This window comes from Anabrus simplex, chromosome 1, assembly GCF_040414725.1.
Source record: "Anabrus simplex isolate iqAnaSimp1 chromosome 1, ASM4041472v1, whole genome shotgun sequence".
Classification (NCBI taxonomy): domain Eukaryota; kingdom Metazoa; phylum Arthropoda; class Insecta; order Orthoptera; family Tettigoniidae; genus Anabrus; species Anabrus simplex.
The window spans coordinates 1,177,118,915-1,177,142,687 of record NC_090265.1 but is presented as its reverse complement, the minus strand read 5'-3'; the positions used below and the strand labels follow the sequence as shown (position 1 = coordinate 1,177,142,687).

The following is a 23,773-nucleotide window of genomic DNA, read 5'->3' as shown; positions in this document are numbered from 1 at the left end:
CTAGGGAGCATTGATGAGAGTAAAGTCACTTAAGGCTCGCATATAGTTGTTATCATTAAACTGTGCTGCTGCTGCACCTTCAGAATCATAAATAGCTAGGTCCAATCAATATTATTGAATGCCTTTTCTAGATTTATGAACATCATGTATGCAGGTTTTTCCATCTTGATTTGGTCCTCAAAGATCAAACATAAAGTTACGATTGCTTCACGTGTTCTTCTGAAACCAAATTGGTCTTCTCCCAACTCAGCTTCAACTTGTCTTTCCATTCTTCTGTAAATAATACATGTTAAAATTTTGCACGTGTGAGATACTAAATTAATCGTGTGGTAGTTTTCACACTTGCCAGCACCGGCTTCCTAGGGAATAGGTACAACAACATTCTGCCTAAAATCCGATGGCATTTCTCATGTATCATACTTATACACTAAATGGAATAATTTCGCCATGCTGGTTTCTCCTAGGGCAGTTAGTAATTCTGTGTGTATGTCATCAATTCTAGGTGCCTTGTTCCTATTTAGATCTCTCAAAGCTCTGTAAAATTCTGACCTCAAGATTGGGTTTCCCATGTCATCTATATCAACAGCCTCTTCTTGATCCAGAACCATATAATCTACTTCTTTACCTTGATATAACTGTTGGATATGTTCCTGCCATCTTTCTACCTTGTCTTCTTTCCCTTGAAGCAGTTTTCCTTCTGACCTATTTTCACTCATACGGCTATTCAACCTTGCATTTGCAAAGCGAGTTTGTAGTTTTACATAGCTGTGAAACCTCCAGTTTGATGTAGGATCTAAACCATGGGAATGTGAATGTGAATTTTCATTTCAAACATCCCATAAGCACTGATCAGTTTCGAACCACAGCCACCTTAGTAAGAATCCAGTGATGATCCTTCACAGTGGTCATGCCTCTAGCTTGCTCAAGAAACTGATATTTAATTACATTGATATGAGGTACCAACCATGTTTAAAAGTATGGACTCTTCTAATTGTAATCCAGGGTGTGACATTCTCCCAATGTCAAAGGAAGATTTATTGTTCTACGAATTCCCCACTCATTAGTGTCAGCTATCATCAACCAGTGAGTTTTGATCATGATTGTTGTTTTATCGGTCCAAACAATGTGATTATATAGTCGAGGTTGAAAGAACTAGTAACCCTAAACCTTTTTTTTTCCTCTTGATTTATTTTGCATCATTAGTACTGTGTAAGAAACATGTTATGGGACAAAGATGTGCCAACGGAGGCAAAGGATACTATGTACAAGATGTATTATGTACCCATAACAACTTATGGAGCAGAAACTTGGACAATGACAAAGAAGGATGAGAGTCGAATACAGGCAGCCGAAATGAAGTTCTTGAGGAGTATAATACAGAAGAGTAGAAGAGACAAAATAAGGAATGAGAAAATCCGGGAAGATATTGGAGTGGAAAAAATGAACGATAGAATAGAGAAGAGCTGACTAAGATGGTTTGGGCACATAAAGCGAATGAGCGACGAAAGAATGTCAAAAAAGGTGATGGAAATGCAAATCCAAGGAAGGAGAGGCTGTGGACAACCATGATTGAGATGGATTATAGAAAGAAACCTGGACTGGGACACAGTGTTGGAGGAGGAGTGATGGAAAGACCGAAGAAAGTGGAGAGGAACCATATTTGCCCCTAGCCGGCTACAGCTGGATAAAGGGAAATGATGATGATGATGATGATGATGATGACGATGATGATGATGATGATGATGATGATGATGAGTACTGTGTTAGTTTTTTGGGCATCTTTATAACCTCAAAGCCTTTAGTGGTACAGCGAGGATCCAGGCAGACTGTACATTGTGAATCAGTACAAACATTTCAAAAGTAATCTAATATTTGGTACAGTGAAACCTCGATGTATCGTTTTTCAAGGGGGAGAGCAAAAATTACGATGAATGCGGGAAAACGATACATGCAGGTAACAAAAATATTGGGGGAAAGCAAAATAATAAAATATGATTATTGTATTTGGACATATTTCTTTATGTAATCCTCACAGAGGCATTAAAATATTGCAACCTGTCGTTCTCTATATGCGATTTTCTATTTTACGCAATAAAAATATCACATGAGAACACTTTTACGTATTTCTAAAACTACTTTATTCCACTACGAAACTCATCCTGTCAGAAGAAGAAGACATTCAGTGCCTCTCTCAGAATACCAAAAAAACAATCGCTCTCTAAAACAATCTACATAGAATTTATACATGTTTTACATCAGAGATCTAATGGTGCTGTTCCTTGACGCCATATTGGAAGTCTGTGTGTCCGTCCGTCCGTTGCTATGTTAACCAGGTTAAGCATATGCACGTTATACGTCCATGGACACGAAACATAAATATAATAACATAATACTTTCGGCTCATCGTAAAACTTCAAAATACGAGTATTGAAGGTTTTATCCTAATTAGGATACCTGTCCTACGACAATTATCCCCCCCTAAAACCTTCAATACTGATTCCGGACCTTCTCTTCTCCAGGTCCCAAATTACAACTAGTCGTCTTGTTATCTATGTCTTCAGCTATTCCATCCTCCAGAACAGGTATCAGTGTATGTTGATCCTCTCCGAAGTCCGTACTCCTCTGGGACCCCCTAAAGAGTGCCCACTCTCCGGTCCTTCCACTATCCTGTAGGGGTCGAGATAACATCTTCTCCTTGAGAAACCTCACTGCCATTTCAGTCGTCTTTTTTCTTTTTCTTGGAAGATTCACCTGTTGTATCTTCTGAGCTTTTCTCACCATCCTTCTCACTTTTTTCTTATTTTCCGCTCTTTTACTATCTGATTGATCCTTCTCTCCAGATGCCTTTCCGGACCTTGTTTCTTTTTCAGAATCTTTCTTGCCAACTTTTTCTGATGAAGTCTCTCAGCCTCTTTTCTAAGAAATCTATCTTCACGATAACGTACATATCGCCGTAAGCGTGCCCTTGAGCGATAATGGATGGTTAGAACTCTCTCTTGTTCTTCATACCATGACAAGTAGGTACGACACCAATCATAGTAATACACCCCCACCATCCGGGCATATTCAGCACCTATGGTTTCACTTTTGTCTTTAGATTTGGGTACGATTTCCTTCTCATCTTCTCCCCCGGCTTTCTTTTCAGCTTTTCCATCTCCTCCGCTTTCTCCTTCCTTACTACCAACAGAACCTACTGAATCAAGAATCATAAAGTTGACAAGGTTGAGCTCCTTTTCATCATCTTTTCCACCACTCTCTTCATCGTCACTCTTGGATTTGTCGGCCAAGAGAGCCTTGAACTTGATGTGATCTAAGGAACACAGATGATGTTCATAAGACATTAGTGTATTGAATCTTTGTTTACACACCCGGCAATATGGATTCAAGAATTTCACCATATTCTCATGATCCTCAGAAGTCATGTGTGTTGATTTGGGTTGCTTGTAATTGAGCTTACAAATGGCACAGAACTTCATTCTATCAGACAGTGTATGCCGGAACTCTTCAGTTTCCTCTAGCTTGCGGTGCTTTTGACGTTGATTCATACGCATTCGCTGCAAGGTCTGCTTATGTAATAATGATTGTTTCCTCATGGCATTTATGTGTTTAGGTGAATAGAGGTGCATTTTGTACTCCTGTACTGTGCCACATTGTATTAAGCAATGAGGACTGGACAGATCATACGCAGGTTTCTTTCGTTGATCTTCTTCAGTTGCAGAATGAGCATCAAAATCTTGATCTTTTGCATTGTTAGCCTCTGAAATGGTTTTCTCTTCGTCTTTCTTCTCCTTGACTTTGTTTTCCAAGGTGTTCATATCACTTACTACTTTATCTACCGGTACATCTAATTCTACGCTGTTGTTTTGGTCATTAATTTTGGAAATATCCTCTTTCAGATCTCTTACCAAGGAATCGATTCGGCCTTTTATCTCCCGAGCCTGGGCCTCGATTTTCCTTTCGAGTTTTTCAGATTGTATCCCAATCAAAGTAGTTAATTGCGTAAGCATCATGCCTACCCGGTCGTTGGCTTCCTTCTCCGAGACAACTTCAAAATCGAAACTACCTGGGTCTTCCTCATTTTCTATCAGATCCCGGCGTAGTCTCTCTTGTAGTTCCGACTTGCTCCCATCCGTCGGTAACCCTCGGGATATCAGCGCCTTTCGTAAAATCACTACGGTCATTTGATCAATCTTCATCATTAAACTTCGAAAGTCCTGTCACGGTCGCCAATTTGTCGTTCTCTATATGCGATTTTCTATTTTACGCAATAAAAATATCACACGAGAACACTTTTACGTATTTCTAAAACTACTTTATTCCACTACGAAACTCATCATGTCAGAAGAAGAAGACATTCAGTGCCTCTCTCAGAATACCAAAAAAACAATCGCTCTCTAAAACAATCTACATAGAATTTATACATGTTTTACATCAGAGATCTAATGGTGCTGTTCCTTGACGCCATATTGGAAGTCTGTGTGTCCGTCCGTCCGTTGCTATGTTAACCAGGTTAAGCATATGCACGTTATACGTCCATGGACACGAAACATAAATATAATAACATAATACTTTCGGCTCATCATAAAACTTCAAAATACGAGTATTGAAGGTTTTATCCTAATTAGGATACCTGTCCTACGACAAACCACGATATACGCACTTGAATAAGTATAATTTTTACGCCGTTTGTTTATATCGCGTAATAATTGAAAACCATTAAGGTCAGTTTCCTTATTGCAATTTACTGCTATAAGGGGATATTACAGCGATAACCTGCATTTTCAGCAAAATATGAACGATTTCAAATAATGTGTAATTTTGCATTATTTAGAATTGAAATACAAAATTTATGGACTTCTTTTTGTTTTACTTTGTTTTCCTACTTATTTAACGTCGTACTAACACGACGGAAGGTTTTTGACAATGGAAGGATGGGAAAAGGCTAGGATTAGAAAGGTATCGGACATGTCTTTAATTACGGTACACTCCCATTTGCCTGGTGTGAAAATGGGAAACCATGGAAAACCATCTTTAGGGCTGCCGACAGTGGGAACCAAATCCACTATCTCCCCACAGCTGCGTGATTCTCAACACATGACCAACTTGCCCAGTTGTTTCGTTCTTTTCTGCACATGCGGCTCGGTTAGAAACGTGGTGTACATTCTCCATTCACTATCCCTGAAATGCTTCATCAATTTGTGGAAAACAGTATATCAATCATGGACATTTAAATTGTAATCATGAACATGAAGTCGGCTCCCAGCTGACGAACTGTAACCCTACTACTAGCCTACTACTAAAATGTTTTCATTCCTACTCTGAAGGGGGAGGTAGGCCTTTTAGACAATGACGCCGTCTCTCAGGCCGGGAGATTTGTTACGGTGAAGGAGATGCGCAGAAAAGGTGAGGGGGTTGGCAGCCGTGGCCTATACTAGGAAATGTCCCGGCATTCACCTTACTGCAGGAGAAGAGAAAACCATGCAAATTCGTTCTCAGTACAGCCGGCGGTTGGGGCCAGCCATGAGGTCCAGCTTTGTCCCGTCTCCCAAATGCAGAGGCATAGAGCCACAGTAGACCTGTGGCCACCCCTCCTATGCTCTGTTGGCCGCTCAGAGTGCAGAGCTGTTCGATCACAGACCAGCCGTGGCCTCTTAAGAGCCGAGACCCATTCTGCATCTACCGACTTCCATAACCCGTGAATACTAGAGAGGACAGGGGGCGACGTTTGTTTTCTTGGGAAGAGTGAAGTGATATGCCAATGCAAAGGCTTATTCTAATATTGGTGTTTGTGATATTTAATCAATTTTTAGAATAGACTTACAATAATTGCCAGTTGTTAACTTTAAAAACAAATGTTAATTAGGTGTTTATACATGAAAGAAATGACGGAAGAAACACTTGAAACTTCTTTAATTCAAATGTACGAAGACAACTTACAGCATTTGTAGCTATAAATGACCTTTACTTTACATTGTCATGTTTTCATTTTTATATATATATATTTTTTTTTCCTTGGCAACAATATTGACACTATTGATGGTCTAGTTATCTAACAAAACACTGTAATAATGGTTAGGTTATGTATGTTCATTTGTATAGGCATAATATTTTAATTTCATTTACATCTCTCAAATAAGCCTAATAAAATATCAAAACAGGTGTCAGGTAATAATTGATATTGCTTCAAGAAATTAATGCTACAGGATGCTAATTTTAATGCTAATCAGTCTTGTTATAAACATAAAAAGTAAAGCTACAATTTCATATCTCTGTCATTTTATTACTTGTTCTTTTTCAGTAAGAAAGTCATTGATTATTTTTTTGTTTTGTCAAAGCTTTGCATTTCAGACAAAACAAAGCCTTCTCTACTTGCATAACGTTTTTTTCTTCATGATCACTGACATCGTGTGAGAACACGAAGGATTTCACCTTCGCTAAGGCGGCATGCGCTTTGGCGAAACACAGGATGAATTAGGGCTCACGATCATCTTCATCCCCTTCATCACTCCTCTCCACTGTACCATCATCACACAGCTTTTCAATTGTTTCCACTCCACATGTTGCTACATGAAAATCGAACAGCACATAGTCTTCAAAATCAACAGGGACAGCATCACTTTCACCCCTTAATTGTTCCGGTCTTCATTAAAGATATCATCGTCATCATTATCTACTCCATTAGCATAGAGATTTTCAGCAGAGTCTATTTCCGCCATGCATAGCTGACAGCTGAAACCACCTTTATGGAAACAGTTAACGGCAGTTGCCTGGGACATCTGTCGTCAAGCTGCTACTGTGAAATTAATCACTTGTAGTAAATTAACTTTCTTGTTAATTTCTTTACGGGCATCCAACAAGCCTTAGCAGTTAGGTGCTTATGGTACAGTTGCTTGAAACATTTTATTACCCCAAGATCAGGAGGCTGCAACATGCTAGTACAATTAGGGGAGAAATGCACAACTTTCACATTACGAAGAAATAACCTGTCTTGTGGACGAGCGGCATAATTATCCACAAAGAGCATGACTTTTCTTCCTTGTGCACCCATAGAGGCATCCAATGACCTTAAAAATTGTGAAAAAATTTCATTGGCCATCCAAGCTTTTTTCTTTTTTGGCATGATATATCACGAGTAGTTTTTTGTGTCCTTAAAACAAGGTGGTTTTAATGACTTTCCCACTATGACTGGCACTCTCTTATCATTTCTATCACTGTTCACACACAGCAGAATGGTAGTCATTCTTTTGAACTTTTCCTGCTATGGCAAGATTCACCCTTCAGCGTCAGTATTCTGTCCGGAAGGACACTGAAAAAAGAAGTGCAGTTTCGTCTGCATTATATATGTCACATGGCTCATACTCCTCCAGTAGTGATGGCAGTCTCTTGAACCACAGCTTCTTACCTTCCGTGTCCACAGAAGCACTTTCTCCAGAAACCTTCTTGAAAACTAGTCCATATCACTTTAAATCAAGCAACCCATCCGTTCGATGCAGTAAAATTATCAATTTTCAATCTTGCAACTTTCTTCTTGGCTTTCTTCCATGATATGGTTTCATCTACAGGGATATTGGAAGCCCTTGCTTGCTGGTACCAAGTGAAAAGGATATTCTCCAGCTGAGCGAATATAGATTCTCTTCCTGTTTTTCGTTTTTTACTTGAACTGCCATATTTATCAATTTGCTCTCTTATCTCATTCTTCTTGGCAAATATGGAGTTTAAAGTTGAAAGAGTTTAGCAGTATCTACCCTCTTTTTTTTTTGAACAGATTTGATTCAACTTCTATAATTTTCAATCGTTCTTTGAGAGTTGAGAGTTCTTTTTTTTCCATGGGATGTGACATGTCATGAATAACAATAACACACAGGAACTAAAATGAGAAAAACAACATAATTATGAATGATATATAAAATTGTAATCGCTGCTCACAACCACCCACAGCACAGGACAACTCAGAATGAAATGAAACAGCACAATGACGGCTTGGCGCTTCAAGTAGAAGCCTTGGCGCAAGGAGCCACATAGGTGTGATTATATAGTGTGGTTGCTCGCAAATAATCTGTGCACTGTCCGGCTCCATGGCTAAATGGTTAGCATGCTGGCCTTTGGTCACAGAGGTTGCGGGTTTGATTCCTGGCAGGGTCAGGAATTTTAACCATCATTGGTTAATTTTGTTGGCACGGGGTTGGGTGTATGTTGTCTTCATCATCATTTCATCCCCATTACGACACGCAGGTCGCCTACGGGTGTCCAATCAAATGACCTGCACCTAGCAAGCTGAACATGTCCTCGGACACTCCCGGCACTACAAGCCATATGCCATTTCATTTTCATCTGCGCACTGCAGACCAGCCTACATGAACTGGTGAACCTTGCTCCAGCCAAGAAACTTGTCAAGCCTAGTAACTCCTAATCGCTCGCAGCTCATACATTCTCGTGTAATAGGTTGCCTCTATTCCATGCCGCTTTGTATTCAAAAGAACGTTTGCGTATATTTTTCTCATAAACGATCAATATGGAAAAATTGTGGCCAAGGACTAGTATTTTTTGATGATCGATGTGAAAAAAGCTATAGTTCGAGGAATGATAGATATGGGGAAATTTAACAATAGTTTATATGGAACATTTTTGGGAGTAAATAAATTGAACAACAGATAAGGGTAAATGATGGTTCCAGGAATGATGCATGGAGGTTCTACTGTATTGGTATTCAACAACTTTGTTATTTATATATGTTTTAAGATTGTACCATATATGCTCTTTTGTAAACTATGTAATCATACTTACACCCGAGAACTGAGAGTCAGAGGTGCACCATCCTTTTTCCATACCACAACAGGTTTTGGATTACCCTGAACCACACATGGTAACTGCACATCCTTTCCATTACGTACCTTCACAATGGAGTGTTTGGCATGGGAGAAGACTGGAAGCTCTGAAAAAGAATTAATGGCATGTTTGTTCAGATTATTCTCTTTCTTTCAAATTTACCCTCATTGAAATGAATAATATATGAATATATATTAAGGAAAACAAAGTGAAGCCAAGCCAAGCCAAGCCTTCTCCATACAAGCCATGAAGAACTTTGGAGGAATGCAATGTAAAGGCAGAGAGGTAAAAGAGATAAAAGTATTTAGCTCTAAATCCAGTTATCTTTGCTTCCAAGATTTAACTTGATACTCATTTTTGGTAGTGGCTGGGTGAATCCCAGAGCCTTGTGTTTCTCTATACAAAATATATTTTTCAGCTTCCTGATTGAGAATAGAACCTATATCTTTAATTACTTAGCTAGACAGTCCCTGAGTAAACATTAGTCCATGTAAAGGAAAATACGAAAAATAATAACTTTCTTGGTATATTTTTCATATGAGCTGAAAAATCTGAATTAACACCCTGCTTTAATATTGGTATTATTATTATAATATAAATTGTGACCTGACCCAATGGAAGGAATTTATACAAATAGGTAGTAACTTTAAACGAACACAACATAACTGAAAAAGGAAGACAGGAAAATTATACAATAGGTTAGGAAAAACATAAAAATCATAGCTTTATATGCCAATGATTTAAATAATTGCAAAAGTCAATTACAGTTAGAACTCTCAAAACCAACACTGAATCAATATTTACAAGAACCTGTCTCAATAAATTACAGTATATGTATAAAGCAGATAATAGGGAAGAAGATTATATTGCTTAACAAAAATCGTATATTAATTTTGAGAAGCACTGAGTTGGAACTGGATGAATAAATGAATTGACATTTTGTAAAATATCTGATGTTTAATACTGAAACTGGGCATTGAGCAGAAACAGTTCATACAAAACTGCTGTAGAACACTTATTTAATTGAAGAGTAAAATATTAACAAAGGATAACAAAACCACCAATGATGATTCTGATCATTAACAGGTTTGCTTTCAACCAATTTTGTTCAGCTATCTTCAGCAACTGACTCCCAGGACTGGAAATCCTAAAATCTTCTGTCTATTTCCAATGCTAGTTAGAATAAGCTGTATTATGTATGTGATTTGAATTGTGTATGTTCAATGAGAATATTGGTGCTTTGATACATACTGAGCATGTTTATTTCATATTGTCCTAAAATATTACCAGGTTGTATAAGGGCACCTGGATGTCAAAATTGCATATTGTAAGGCCCATTTTGTAAGTATGTATTCAAGACTATCAGTATGTGGGAAACTGGGAGTGAAATTTCTAGATCCTAATGGGTGGGTAGGAGATAGGGATCTGCACTCACATGGCCTTCATTTAACCGCAGTGGTTTGTATAAGTTAGGAAATTTGTTTGGAAGGGTAATAGGGACGTACATTCACGGAAACAGGGTGGCCTAGGGAGCGGTGATAAGGGAACAGGGAACTGGAAATCAAGTACGGATGACATAAAAATGTTAGTGTTGAACTGTAGAAGTATTGTAAAGAAAGAAATAGAATTAAGTAATTTAATAGATATATATCCAGATATTGTAATAGGAGTTGATTCATGGCTGAGAAATGATATAATGGATGCAGAAATTTTCTCACGGAACTGGAGTGACTATCATAGAGATAGGATAGGAATGGTGGGAGGGGGAGTATTCATTCTAGTGAAAGAAGAATTTGTAAACTACGAAAAAGTTAGTGATGACATACATGAAATTCTAGGTGTAAGGCTCATTTCTAAAGACAATAGGCAACTTGATATATTTGGAATGTACAGACTGGAAAAGGATAGCACTGACATGGTTTCAGAATTATTTGATAAGATAATCAGCTATGTGGGAAACGACATGGAAAGGAATGTGATAGTAGTGGAAGATCTGAATTTACCATATGTCAATTGAAAAGGAAATGCGAACAACAGGAAGCATGACCAACCAATGGCAAGTAAGTTAATATGGGAAGGACAGCTGATTCAGAAAGTGATGGAACCAAATAGAGGGGAAAATATCCTGGATGTGGTGCTGGTAAAACAAGATGAGCTATATAGAGAAACTGAAGTAATAAATGGTATTAGTGATCATGAAGCTGTTTTTGTCATAGTTAAAAATAAATGTGATAGAAAGGAAGGTCTTAAAAGTAGGACTATTAGGCAATACCATATGGCTGATAAAGCAGACATGAGGCAGTTTCTAAAATGTAACTATGATTGGTGGAAAACGGTAAATAAAAATGTAAACAGACTCTGGGATGGGTTTAAAGAAATTGTTGAGGAATGTGAAAACAGGTTTGTACCTTTAAAGGTGGTAAGGAATGGTAAAGACCCACCTTATTATAATAGAGAAATAAAGAGACTAAGAAGGAGATGTAGATTGGAAAGAAATAGAGTTAGAAATGGTTGTGGAAGTAGGAGAAATTGAAGGAACTTACTAAGAAATTGAATCAATTAAAGAAGGCAGTTAAGGATAACATGATGGCAAGCATAATTGGCAGTCATAGTGTATATATTTTAGTAAAAATTGGAAAGGTATGTATAGGTACTTTAAGGCAGAAACAGGTTCCAAGAAGGACATTCCAGGAATAATTAATGAACAAGGCGAGTGTGTATGTGAGGATCTTCAAAATGCAGAAGTATTCAGTCAGCAGTATGTAAAGATTGTTGGTTACAAGGTTAATGTCCAGGTAGAGGAGGTGACTAATACTAAAGAAGTATTAAAATTTACCTATGACAGCAATGACATTTACAGTAAGATACAAAAGTTGAAAACTAGAAAAGTAGCTGGAATTGATAAGGTTTCGGGGGATATACTAAAGACAATGGGTTGGGATATAGTACCATATCTGAAGTACTTGTTTGATTATTGTTTGCATGAAGGAACTTTACCAAATGAATGGAGAGTTGCTATAGTAGCCCCTGTATATAAAGGAAAGGGTGATAGACATAAAGCTGAAAATTACAGGCCAGTAAGTTTGACATGCATTGTATGTAAGCTTTGGGAAGGCATTCTTTCTGATTATATAAGTCATGTTTGAAAATTAATAACTGGTTCGATAGAAGGCAGTTCGGTTTTAGGAAAGGTTATTCCACTGAAGCTCAGCTTGTAGGATTCCAGCAAGATATAGAAGATATCTTGGATTCAGGAGGTCAATTGGACTGTATCGCGATTGACCTGTCTAAAGCATTTGATAGGGTGGATCATGGGAGACTACTGGCAAAAATGAGTGCAATCAGACTAGACAAAAGAGTGACTGAATGGGTTGCTATATTTCTAGAAAATAGATCTCAGAGAATTAGAGTAGGTGAAGCTTTATCTGACCCTGTAATAATTAAGAGGGGAATTCCTCAAGGCAGTGTTATTGGACTTTTATATTTTCTTATAGGAGCCTCTGTGGCTCAGACGGCAGCACGTCGGCCTCCCACCACTGGATACCGTGGTTCAAATCCCGCTCACTCCATGTGAGATTTGTGCTGGACAAAGTGGAGGCGGGACAGGTTTTTCTCCGGGTACTCTTGTTTTCCCTGTCATCTTTCATTCCAGCAACACTCCATTCTCATTTCATAGCATCTATCAGTCATTAATATATCACTTTGGGAGTGGCGACCCCATCGTACTAACAGCCTATATGTGCTTCATTCATTACATCCCTGACCCGGTCAATGACTGGAAAACAGGTTGTAGGTTTTCAATTTTCATTCATATGTTTTCTAATATATATAAGTGATATGAGTAAACAAGTTAAATCAGAGGTAAGGCTTTTTGCAGATGATGTTATTCTGTATAGAGTAATAAATACGTTACAAGTCTGTGAGCAACTGCAACGTGACCTCGATAATGTTGTGAGATGGACAGCAGGCAATGGTATGTTGATAAACAGGGTTAAAAGTCAGGTTGTGAGTTTCACAAATAGGAAGTCCTCTCAGTTTTAATTACTGCGTTGATGGGGTGAAAGTTCCTTTTGGGGATCACTGTAAGTATCTAGATGTTAACATAAGGAAAGATCTTCATTGGGGTAACCACATAAATTGAAAATAAAGGGTACAGATCTCTGCACATGGTTATGAGGGTGTTTAGGGGTTGTAGTAAGGATGTAAAGGAGAGAGCATATAAATCTCTGGTAAGACTCCAACTAGAGTGTTTTTCCAGTGTAGGGACCCTCGCCAGGATTACCTGATGCAAGAACTGGAAAAAATCCAAAGAAAAGCAGCTCGATTTGTTCTGGGTGATTTCCGACAAAAGAGTAGCGTTACAAAAATGTTGCAAAGTTTGGGCTGGGAAGAATTGGGAGAAAGAAGACGAGCTGCTCAACTAAGTTGTATGTCAGATGTAAGGCTTTTCAGGCGTTTGCTCTATTAACAAGCGTTTCGTCTTAGGTCTGACACTAGACTCATCAGAGTGGGTGTGTCAGACCCTACCCACTGACGCTGGGGTGTATGCAGGTGAACTTATCAGAAGCCCTTATAAGAGGCACAGTCTGATAAATGCATACAGGAGATAAATCTCCACAATGGAATTATTGCCTGCTTAGCAATTCACCAATATTGGTGAAAAATATCTAATTCCCTCCATGGGAATTTAGAATTTTCTATAAGTGGTATGTTCCGAGTTGTCGGAATTCAAAAGGACTAACTGGGGAAAATATTAATTTATAGGAAGGGGAGTTAGGGATTGGAATAACTTACCAAGGGAGATGTTCAATAAATTTCCAATTTCTTTGAAATCATTTAAGAAATGGCTAGGAAAACAACAGATAGGGAATCTGCCACCTGGGCGACTGCCCTAAATGTAGATCAGTATTGACTGATTGATATCAAACATTGCTCACTTTTAACAATAACTAGGACAAAATCCTTGCATAATATCAACTCTCTGTATCCCTTAGTTCATCAACAGGAATGCAGATAGCAAAAAATCACATTTAAGAATTAAAATTTCTGCCACATTTGCAGATAATACAATTTTCACAGGGGATATTAATTTACGATTCAAAATTCATTTTGCGTAAGTTAATAACATTACAATGAAGATATACAAGGTATCCAAAAAGTATTTTACACTATCAGGCTCTCAAAAGCAATTATTTTTCCCCTAAAATAAAGGAGAAGGTTAACACCATACTACTTGTATTCCAGGGGAAAATATACATTTTGAAAGCATTCACAAATGTGAAAGCAAAGCTAAAATGTTTCAACCTATTCAATATTCATTAATGTAATTATTGTTTCCTGCTTTCGCATTTGTAATATATTGCTCTTCAATACGGATCATCATGAAGTTTATTGTCTATGTCTTTCATTGATTTTGTCCAGCTGTAGATCATGTAAATAACTCCTCATGATTTAAATTTTCTTTGGCGCCAGTACTCCTTCATAAGACATAAATGAATCAAGAAAATCAATCAAGAAAAGTACTCCTTCATCCTCCTGCTTGCTGCTTCTTTCCTTTCAGCCATCCATTGTTGTTTCTTCTTCATTGCTGTTTCTGGCTCTGGGAAATTCTTAAATGCGTGTAACATTTTTGAAGGTGGTTCTATTGTGGATGTCTTAATGTGTGATGTTTATTTCTTGCAAATCCTTCTTCATGTTAACAAACCATTTTTCATAAGACCTGCCTTTCCTATTGGGCTTATTGAAGTGGTTAAAGATTTTCATAGCAAGTCTGTCATCGGGCATTCTTGAAATACATCCAAAAAAATTTAACTCTTCACTTTCGAATGGCATCTGAAATCCTACTACATGTTTTATATATTTCTTTGTTACTGCATAATCGATATGAGTCAGTACATTTCTTTGGACCGAGGATTTTTCTTAAAATCTTTCTTTCCTTCTTCTCAATTTCTTGTATGTCTTTCCTGGTTGTTTATCCCAGACATTCTGAAGCATACAAGCACTCTGGTTGAACTACTGCCTGCTAGTGGTGTAGTGCCTATGACTGAAAGTATTTGTTGTAGCTTTTAGTCAATTAAAGAAGTGTACTAAATTTAATTGCTATAGCTCTTATGGTTCCTGAGAAAAATGTGTTGAACCTTAAGATTTTAAAATGTCATTTTTGGAAATGTAATGTTAGCTGAAAGCTGCCATATTTAGACACATTTAAAGTAGGCCTACTCTTTTATTGAAGGAACATACACATATATATATATATACATATTTATAACAGTGAAACTATGTGTTTGTCTCACATGGACTCCAAAACTAATGGGCCGATTCAGCTGAAAATTTCACCATTTTTTCTTATTACTCCTAGGAGGGTTTAAAAAGTGGTTTGAATGAAATCCAATGGGTAGTTTTTTATGTAATTAATTTATTTGTAACACCGTACGAAGATTGGATCGACCTTTTTTTTAAAAATGCTATTTGTTCGGGGTGTTGACCTAGAAAGATCTTTTGCCCCTACTTGCACTATATGTTAGGAACCTGCATGTATTTGGAAATTATAGAAGTGTAAAGTGTTGAATGTGAGGGAGGGAACGTTAAGGACAACACAAACACCCAGTCCCTAGGACAGGGATATTAATCATTTACAATTCAAAACCCCTGACCCTGCCAGGAATCGAACCCAGGGCTACTGGGTGACAGGCGGATGCGTTGCCCCCTATACCGCGGGTCCGGACCTTGGATCGACTTGACAGACAGATTGTTGCTGGACAACAGCAGCTTATGCTATATTATGATAGTTCCGTAAGAAATGCTGTATATGCCATATTTTATAAAGTACCTTTCTTACTAAGAAGTTCATGGCCGTGCCTGTTATTTGGAAATCGTAATCAAAGAAGCCATGATCGAGATATACTTTCATGTCATATGACCAACTTTGATAGGTCTGCCAACTTTGAAAAGTGTACCTGTGTATTATATGTTAAAAAATGTTTAACTGTGAAAAATGTAGAATACCAACAGTGGAATGACATGAGTTATCACTCACTTCTAACAAAGAGCAACTGAGGGTTTGGGGATGGGGTCCCCAATGAGCAAAGGTGAGTCTACATAATCTACTTACCGGGTGGTTCACTAGTCCCTTATTTCTTCAGATATAGGCCACCCAAATAACATGCATAACCTAAAGATCCTTATAATTTAGTTTTATGAACACCAAATAACTTGAAATTTCTCCTTATGGTCAATAAGGCTCTGCCCTACCTGTGTGTCATCACTGTAAAATGATCCATGGACCTAACAAAGGAAAAACTACTATGCACAATTCCATGCCAAATACTAAGGGCCATTCTGCAAACATGTGATTTACTGCACTTTGAAATAACAAAAGTAACCATAATAAGAATGAATTAATAGGTCATGCCACATGTTCTGTATTGTAAAGAAGTTAAATGAACACTATAAACCATCATTGAAGACTCTGGCATGGATATTAACTTTCGAGGTGGAATGGCCATACTTAAATACTAAACCTCTAGCAAGCATCGTGTATGTTGACTTTGTGGCTGAATTGGTTAAGGGCTGGAGCGCAAGGTGTGTGAGCATCAGCAGTGTAGTGGTTCGAATCCAGCATGAGGCAACTATTTTGAACGAGTCCATTTTAGCAGGGATACAATATTAATCAATATATTTTTTTGTTATTGGTTTTTAGGGGTGCGCTCTGATTTGGCGCCTTTCCCCTAAGGATGGGTGGGAGGATTTGTCTTTTCTTATGTACCATCCTTGCATTTGCCTGGTTGTGAAAACTGGAAACTGAGGAAAAGCAATTTCAGGGCAGCTAGTATGGGATTTTAATCCATAACCACACAAGTCTAATGCACACAAATATTCCACCCTAACAGGTCACATCACAGCACTTACTCATTTCCTCATGTTGTATTCCAATGAAGAGTACAATGAATTGTTACCAAATTATGGAGAGAGTATGGTCAAATTAATATGTACGCCACATGCACCGAAATGGTAAACAGTTAAATGAACACTGTAAAGCATTATTGAAGACTTAGACATGGATACGAACTTTCGATATTGAACGGCCATTCTTAAGTAGTAATCCTTTAGCGAGTGTCTTGTATGTTGTCTTTGTAGCTGAGTAAGTTAAGGAGCCGGTGATACGAGATGACTGAATGACAGTAATGTAGTGGTTTTATTCAAACCTTATGCATGTTTTTAAAAATATTTATGACCGACAGATTGTGCCCTATTTTAACGGACACTCAATGTATATGCACACTCACCAGGTCACATCACATCACAGCACATACTTATTCACTCACGATTTATTCCAGCAACGAGTGCATTGATATGTTGCTCTTTTATGGGGAAACAAGGCAGAATGCAGTCCAGTCACAATGTCCCTGCCACGAGCGTTTTCTGACAAGAGACCACCGATTATGATATAGATGTTGATTCCCATAGGGAACCTGAAATATTTGTCCCGAATGACTAAATTTATAATACCAATATAAATGGTCCGTTATTGGACATAATACATTTTCCAGCTAACTCATTCCTGGTTGCCAGCATTTCGCCCCAATGTGCTAAGTTGGGCTCATCAGTTGGTAAATAGCACACCTACCTAGACGCATGGCTAGTGCAACTGTGGAGGCCACTGCATAGGCAACTTGGAGCCACCGGCAGTGCCAATGCACTATGAGAGATTTTGCCTCATTACCAAAAATTGATGCCTGCCAGGCCATCAGATGATATAGATGTTGATTCTGATAGGGAACCGGAAACATTTGTCCCAAATGAGTAAATTTATAATACCAATATAAATGGTCCATTATTGGACATTATAATTTTTCCAGCTAACTCATTCCTGGTTGCCAGCGTTTCCCAACAGTGTGCTAAGTTGCGATCAACTGGGACACTTGGAAGGGTACTTTCCATTAGAGATGCACCAATAATGTCTGATTCAAATGAAGAGGCTCTTTTGGATGCTGTCCAGAATAACCCTCATGTTAGTACACGGTCACTTGCACAACAGACCAACATCAGGTGGTCATCAGTCATGCATATACTGCAAAGCAATAAATTTTACCCATACCATCTGCAGTTATACCAGCAGCTTTATTGATGTGATTTCGATGCTAGAGTAACATTTTGTCAATGGGCATTACACAGTGTAACCAATAATGCAGCCTTTTAGTCAAGAGTCCTGTTTGCAGACAAATCACAATTTCACAACAATGGTATCATGAATTGGCACAATATGCACTACTGGAGCAGTGGCGGCCGGTCAGTACGTGCTACCGGGCTCCAGCACGTAGCTTGGAACTGTAAGGAATATTATTTATGTACAGTACAATTATCCTGGTGCCTTTTCGTTGTTTTGAGTACGATATGAATTTGTGTTTTGTGAAAATCAGGACGAGATCTGTCGAACACCTAGCGCCGTTCTCCCGGGGAACAAGGCTCGTGCTCATGTGAAGTGAGCCCTTGCCTGTAGCCTGAAGGAAGCAATACGCAGGCGCAGCCAAGCTTGCAACACTCCCCCTAGCCGGCAGAGTATACCGTAAACCGGGATCAACTTTCACTGATCCCGTTTATAGTTACTTCCTCTCCCGCAAGGGGGTAGAATTACTCGATGTCTCCTGCTACCCGGAGCGCAGCGAGGGATCCAGTCGGCCGTGCTAATGTTGAACGTAGTAAGCGAATCTGCCACTAGATAGTAGCATCGTCTGGGTTCGAAAGTAAAGCGTAAGTGGAGGCAATCTATCTCACACATGCTTATTAAAATATCCATCTTCCTTTTGTGTCAAAAATAAGGAATTTGTAGGTGAGTCAAAGAATCTTTGACTGACCCTAAATGTTATCCCGCATTACAATGTAATTTACTCTGGTGAAATGAAATAGCGTATGGCTTTTAGTGCCGGAAGTATCCGAGGACATGTTCGACTCGTCAGATGCAGATCTTTTGATTTGACACCCGTAGGCGACCTGCGAGTCGTGATGAGGATGAAATGATGATGACGACAACACGTACACCCAATGATGGTTAAAATTCCAGACCCTGCCGGGAATCGAACCCGGGATCCCTGTGACCAAAAAGGCCAGCGCGCTAACCATTTAGCCATGGAGCCGGACATTTACTCTGGTAACCTAATAGGGGAGGTCTCATTGAATCAGTTGGCAGCTCTTTCAGTTGCTTTGTGCAGTTTTTAATCTCGCGGTTATATAACTGGTGAGTGTTTTTCCTGTCATTGTGTTAGTGCTAAAGTTTATACGAAGATTTATCAAATTATTTATCCACTGCAGTGTATATAAAGTGAAATTAAATTAGTGTTCTTAGTGGGGATCTATATTCCCACGATTCTATTTGCACTGATGTAAGTTGCGCCATTAGGTTAGTAAAAACAATATTTCTTCAATGAATTATTTATCTCGTAGACAGTTGTCGAAGAATTCATCTGCTTCCAAATTAATGTTGTTTTTGTTTGTTCTGAGTAATAAATTGCGAGAAAAGTTGTATTATTATTATTATTATTATTATTATTATTATTATTATTATTATTATTACTATTATTATTATTACTATTTCTATTATGATTATTATTAGTAGTAGTAGTATTACCAAGTTTGAAGTATGCGTTGTTCATCATGGCAATATTCAGATTTAAAACAGCGTATTTAGCTGGTTTTGTTGTAGCACGTAGGACGATTTTTTCACGAGCCGCCACTGTACTGGAGTGAAAACTTAATTTCTTTCCATAAAACTGTGTGTCTCATTTCCTAAGACTGTGCCTTCATGAAACTTAGTTTCTTTCCATAAGACTGTGCTCAAATAAGACTGTGCCTTTGTGAAAGAACGTAATTTTTGTTCATAAGATTGTGTGTGCTCTAACTTGCATTCATAAACTGTACATTCATGTTATCATGTTCAAGCTTTACGTGAGACTGTGTCCGAGTGACTTAATTTATTTTTCATTGGACTGTGCCAAAGTGAAGGTGTCCATTTTATTTCATAAGACTGAACCTCAAAGTCATACAAGGTTCCAGATTTTGTGTTACCTATTACCCTATTAATTTCACGTTCGTCCAGGAGTGTATCAGACGATGATTACTTTCATATTTTGAACAGTGCTAACTTTCCTTATCATCACAAGCTGTGATTCTAAATTTATTATAATTTCTTTGAAGTGTTTGCATCCAACCCTATTAACTGTGGAATTTGTGATTTTTACAAACAGTGTCATGCAACAATCTTTGCTTGTTGTTTTGTTGTTTAAAGGGGCCTAACATCTAGGTCATCAGCCCCAACAATCTTTAGTGCAGTGCGATAGAGAAGTGTCGTACCAGATTCTATTGACATTCTGTGCGAAGTCCGTACATTTCTCTACTCCCTTCATGGGATTCCAGCGGAATAAAAGCTAATTAAATATTCCACGCTGCACACAGACATCACCAACCGTCAAGACTCCTAGGTTCAAGTCTCATCTGAACTTCGAGGTTCGTCAATCCCCATGGGATAACGTGGTGCCATGGTGCTGAGAGGAGTTCTATGGTGAGGGAGAAGGAGTTCAACAACAGGGGACATCACCGACGCCGAGGGATGATGCCTCTCTCTACCTCTACTTACACATTCTAAAACTCAACTGTTCGTCTGTAAAAGGTGATATAATTTGTCGATTTTTAAATAAACACAAGTTTCAACTTAATGAGAACGTATTATACTATTCATCTCTCTCTTACTCTCTGAGCATGGACCGTACATGCCCTGGCGTCAATCCAGGCTCTCCACTGAACTAAAGTCCGAGCGTTCCTGTTACAGTACATAGCTTCAATCTTGGACAAATTTAGTTGTAACAGGTGTGGGTACAACCGTATTTAATACAACTATTTGGTTGGCTGGAGAAAATACTTAAAATTGTGTAGACCGGTAAATGTTGCTGTATTTGTCATGCTTCTGGAAACGAGTGAAGTTTTAAAAATCGGTTATATTTCTTCATGGAGAGAACAAGTATAGGCAGGATTTCCTCTTTCCTCCAGCCCTGTACTTGTATAGATCAGGTTGGGTTCCGCTGTTTCCCCCACCCAACACAACATCAGAACGGTCGCCAGTCAGTGTGGAGGTCGACACAGATTACATGTAATGAGCATGCTGTGGTAGCTAACTGGCCATACTGATGCTAACCGAAGTTGGAAACGAAACCAAAGAATTCGAGATATGCAGAAGTGTTGCCAACCCAGGTTTGTGAAAATTCTTAGTCTCTGTGACCAAAGACCAAAGAAGTCAAGACATGCAGAAGTGTTGCCAACCCAAATTTGTGAAAATTCTTAGTCTGTGTGATCAAAGACCATATACATAATATGATTAGTTGGCAGCATATGTACAGACTAGTGATAAATGTACCAAAGAGATCTCACTCTTTTGCTGTGTTATAAAAAGAGGGACGTTTTAAATTTACAATCTGCGAAGAAGGACATTTAGGCATCCTGCTGTACTCCTAAATTTTGGGAGGACATACACCATGAAAGGAGGATGTGTGTGTGTGTGTGTGCATGTGTGCGTGTGTGTGTGTGTGTGTGTGTGTGTGTGTGTGTGTGTGTGTGTGTGTGTGTGTGTGTGTGTGTGTGTGTGTGTGTGTGTGTGTGTGTGTGTGTGTGTGTGTGTGTGTGTGTGTGTGTGTGTGTGTGACTGTGACTGTGACTGTCAGCCCTTCTGTAGCCTCCTTCGGTACTTCAAGTTCATAAGCATGGCTTAAATAAAACAATGTTTCTAACATATTACATTGTACAATGATGATTCTGGGGACAAACATATTCCTGAATTTGATTTATAATGTAGTAACAGTGACAACAGTGAAATCCCAATTCTTGAGACTGGTAGGCCAGTAGAACAAAATGAAACATCAGGTAAATATCACCCTAGTTATTATCCAACTATGCCCCCATTTATAATAAATTGATGACTGAATGTTCAAGTAGAAAATGAAATGGAAATGTATGTTGCAACTATTTTTTTTTCCCATCCACACTTTTTTCATTTCTTCACTTCAGCAAAGGCAGTCTCTATATCAATACTAGATATCACATGCTCAAAGTCTACTAGAGGTATGCACAGAATTTCATATTAACCAACAAATATAATTTAGGAACAAAGCTAAATTTTATAAAGTATTTTGTAGAAGGTGGGAGAGAAATGAAAACGGCTGGTCCTGGCATTTAAATACCCTACTGAGAAGTGGTACTCAATGTGTTAATGTCTCTTCTTCAAATGCTATATATACTTAACATGTCTAATAAGCTGACAGTTTATTTCAAGTACAGTGCAGTCATAAACAGTCTTAAAAACAAAATATCCATTGTCTTATATATGGGCAGTTAAAATGAAATATGGACTGGTATCTACAAGTGAATACTGTATGTATACACTATATAACAATGACAGCATACTGATGACTGTTCAAGAGCAAAGACCAATAATACCCCCCACCAAATGTTCAGGCACCTGTCCCAACACTGAACACATATCTCTATGCCCTCCACAAAGAAGGACATTGATTTCAGGTGGAACCACTCTTTCACAGCTGTAGTAGATGGTTTCCCTTCTTTGTAGTGGTAAGGAAGGATGTCTCCATTTCTGACAATTCTTCTTCATTGCTGGTTCAAAATAGTGGGTCCAAGAAACACTGTCTGTCCATATAGTATCTATCGCCTGAGATGTTCCAGACATATTCTCATCTGAACAGCTTTCTATCCATTGATGAGGGACTAGGGTACCCATTTGGAACACACTTTCTGATACCCTAGTTCTTTGAGCACAATACAATGTGTGGATCCAACATTGAGGTTGACAGCCAATTACAGCTCACATATGGTGATATGGTGATTGTCCTTTACCATCACGTCCACAGCAGAAATCTTTTTCTGTATCAGTAGTCACCCGTCCAGGTTGTGGAAGGTCCACTGTGCATTCCGCCCACCTCGAAACACAGCTTACCACTTGAACTCAGTGCTTTGCTTGAAACATGAGTCCTTGTGCATGGCTTGCATTCGTTTTAAAGATTTCACATGCTGTATAACCTTTTTTGCACAAGAAAATCACGCCCAGTTGTACTTGGCTGGACGTATTCATTATACATCACTGTTGCTTCATTAGTCACCTCTGCTCAGCAGACACATGGCTCAGACTGACCACAGTCTGTGCTGTTACAACAAACACCAAGCTGTGCAGTGCTGCCACCTCTTGGCTGATCTATCAACTACTGGCAGTGTTGACAGCTTTGTTTATGTTTAATTTTTTAACAACTCTGTACATGTACATGCGAAGTGCACTTGACATGTATCTTCAAGCTCATTAACTTAAAAGTATTTCATTATATGTTGTAACCTACCTTGGACAGTTACTTTCATCTTCTTCTTTGCTTTTCCTCCAACATTGCTGGCTTCACATTCATAATCCCCAGCATTCTTAAGGTGCATGTGTGGAATTATGAGAGAACCATTAGCCTCAACTTTGATACCATCAAGTGTCTCATCCACCAATTCTCCATCCTTGTACCAGTCAATGGTAGGATCAGGATATCCTTCTAGAACCTTACAGGTCAGCTCATGAAACTCACTTGAAACTGCAGATACGTTAGGATCATCACTCTTGTCCAGAACAGGATTCACTGGAATGTACCACAGTATGGGTAAATCACACAGATATCAAGCAAGTGCAAATGAAGCCATATATAGAAAGACAGAAACACATAAAGGAACACATAAAAGGTCAAACACAATGATAGGTTGGTGTGGAAAGAGGGAGTAATACCATATGCAGCAAAACAAACAATACTGAAATGTTATTTCATTGTCTTGGTACAGTATCTGTTCAAAATATGTACCATCATGAGCCGCACATTGTTCATAATGCATCTGAAGATTATTGAACATGTTGATGAACAAAGAA

At 38.5% G+C, this 23,773-nt stretch overlaps 1 protein-coding gene across 2 annotated transcripts in view; it reads right to left on the bottom strand.

Moving 5' to 3' along the window:
* Positions 1-23,773, bottom strand: part of LOC136858164 (hemicentin-1) — a 709,155-nt gene that overhangs the window by 446,958 nt on the left and 238,424 nt on the right. For both annotated transcript variants that reach the window (XM_067137503.2, XM_067137504.2), the window contains exons 18-19: positions 23,214-23,492; positions 8,785-8,932 (exon numbers count right to left, since the gene is read on the bottom strand). In XM_067137503.2, the coding sequence (XP_066993604.2) occupies positions 8,785-8,932; positions 23,214-23,492 (427 nt within the window). The remainder of the gene's footprint in view (positions 1-8,784; positions 8,933-23,213; positions 23,493-23,773) is intronic.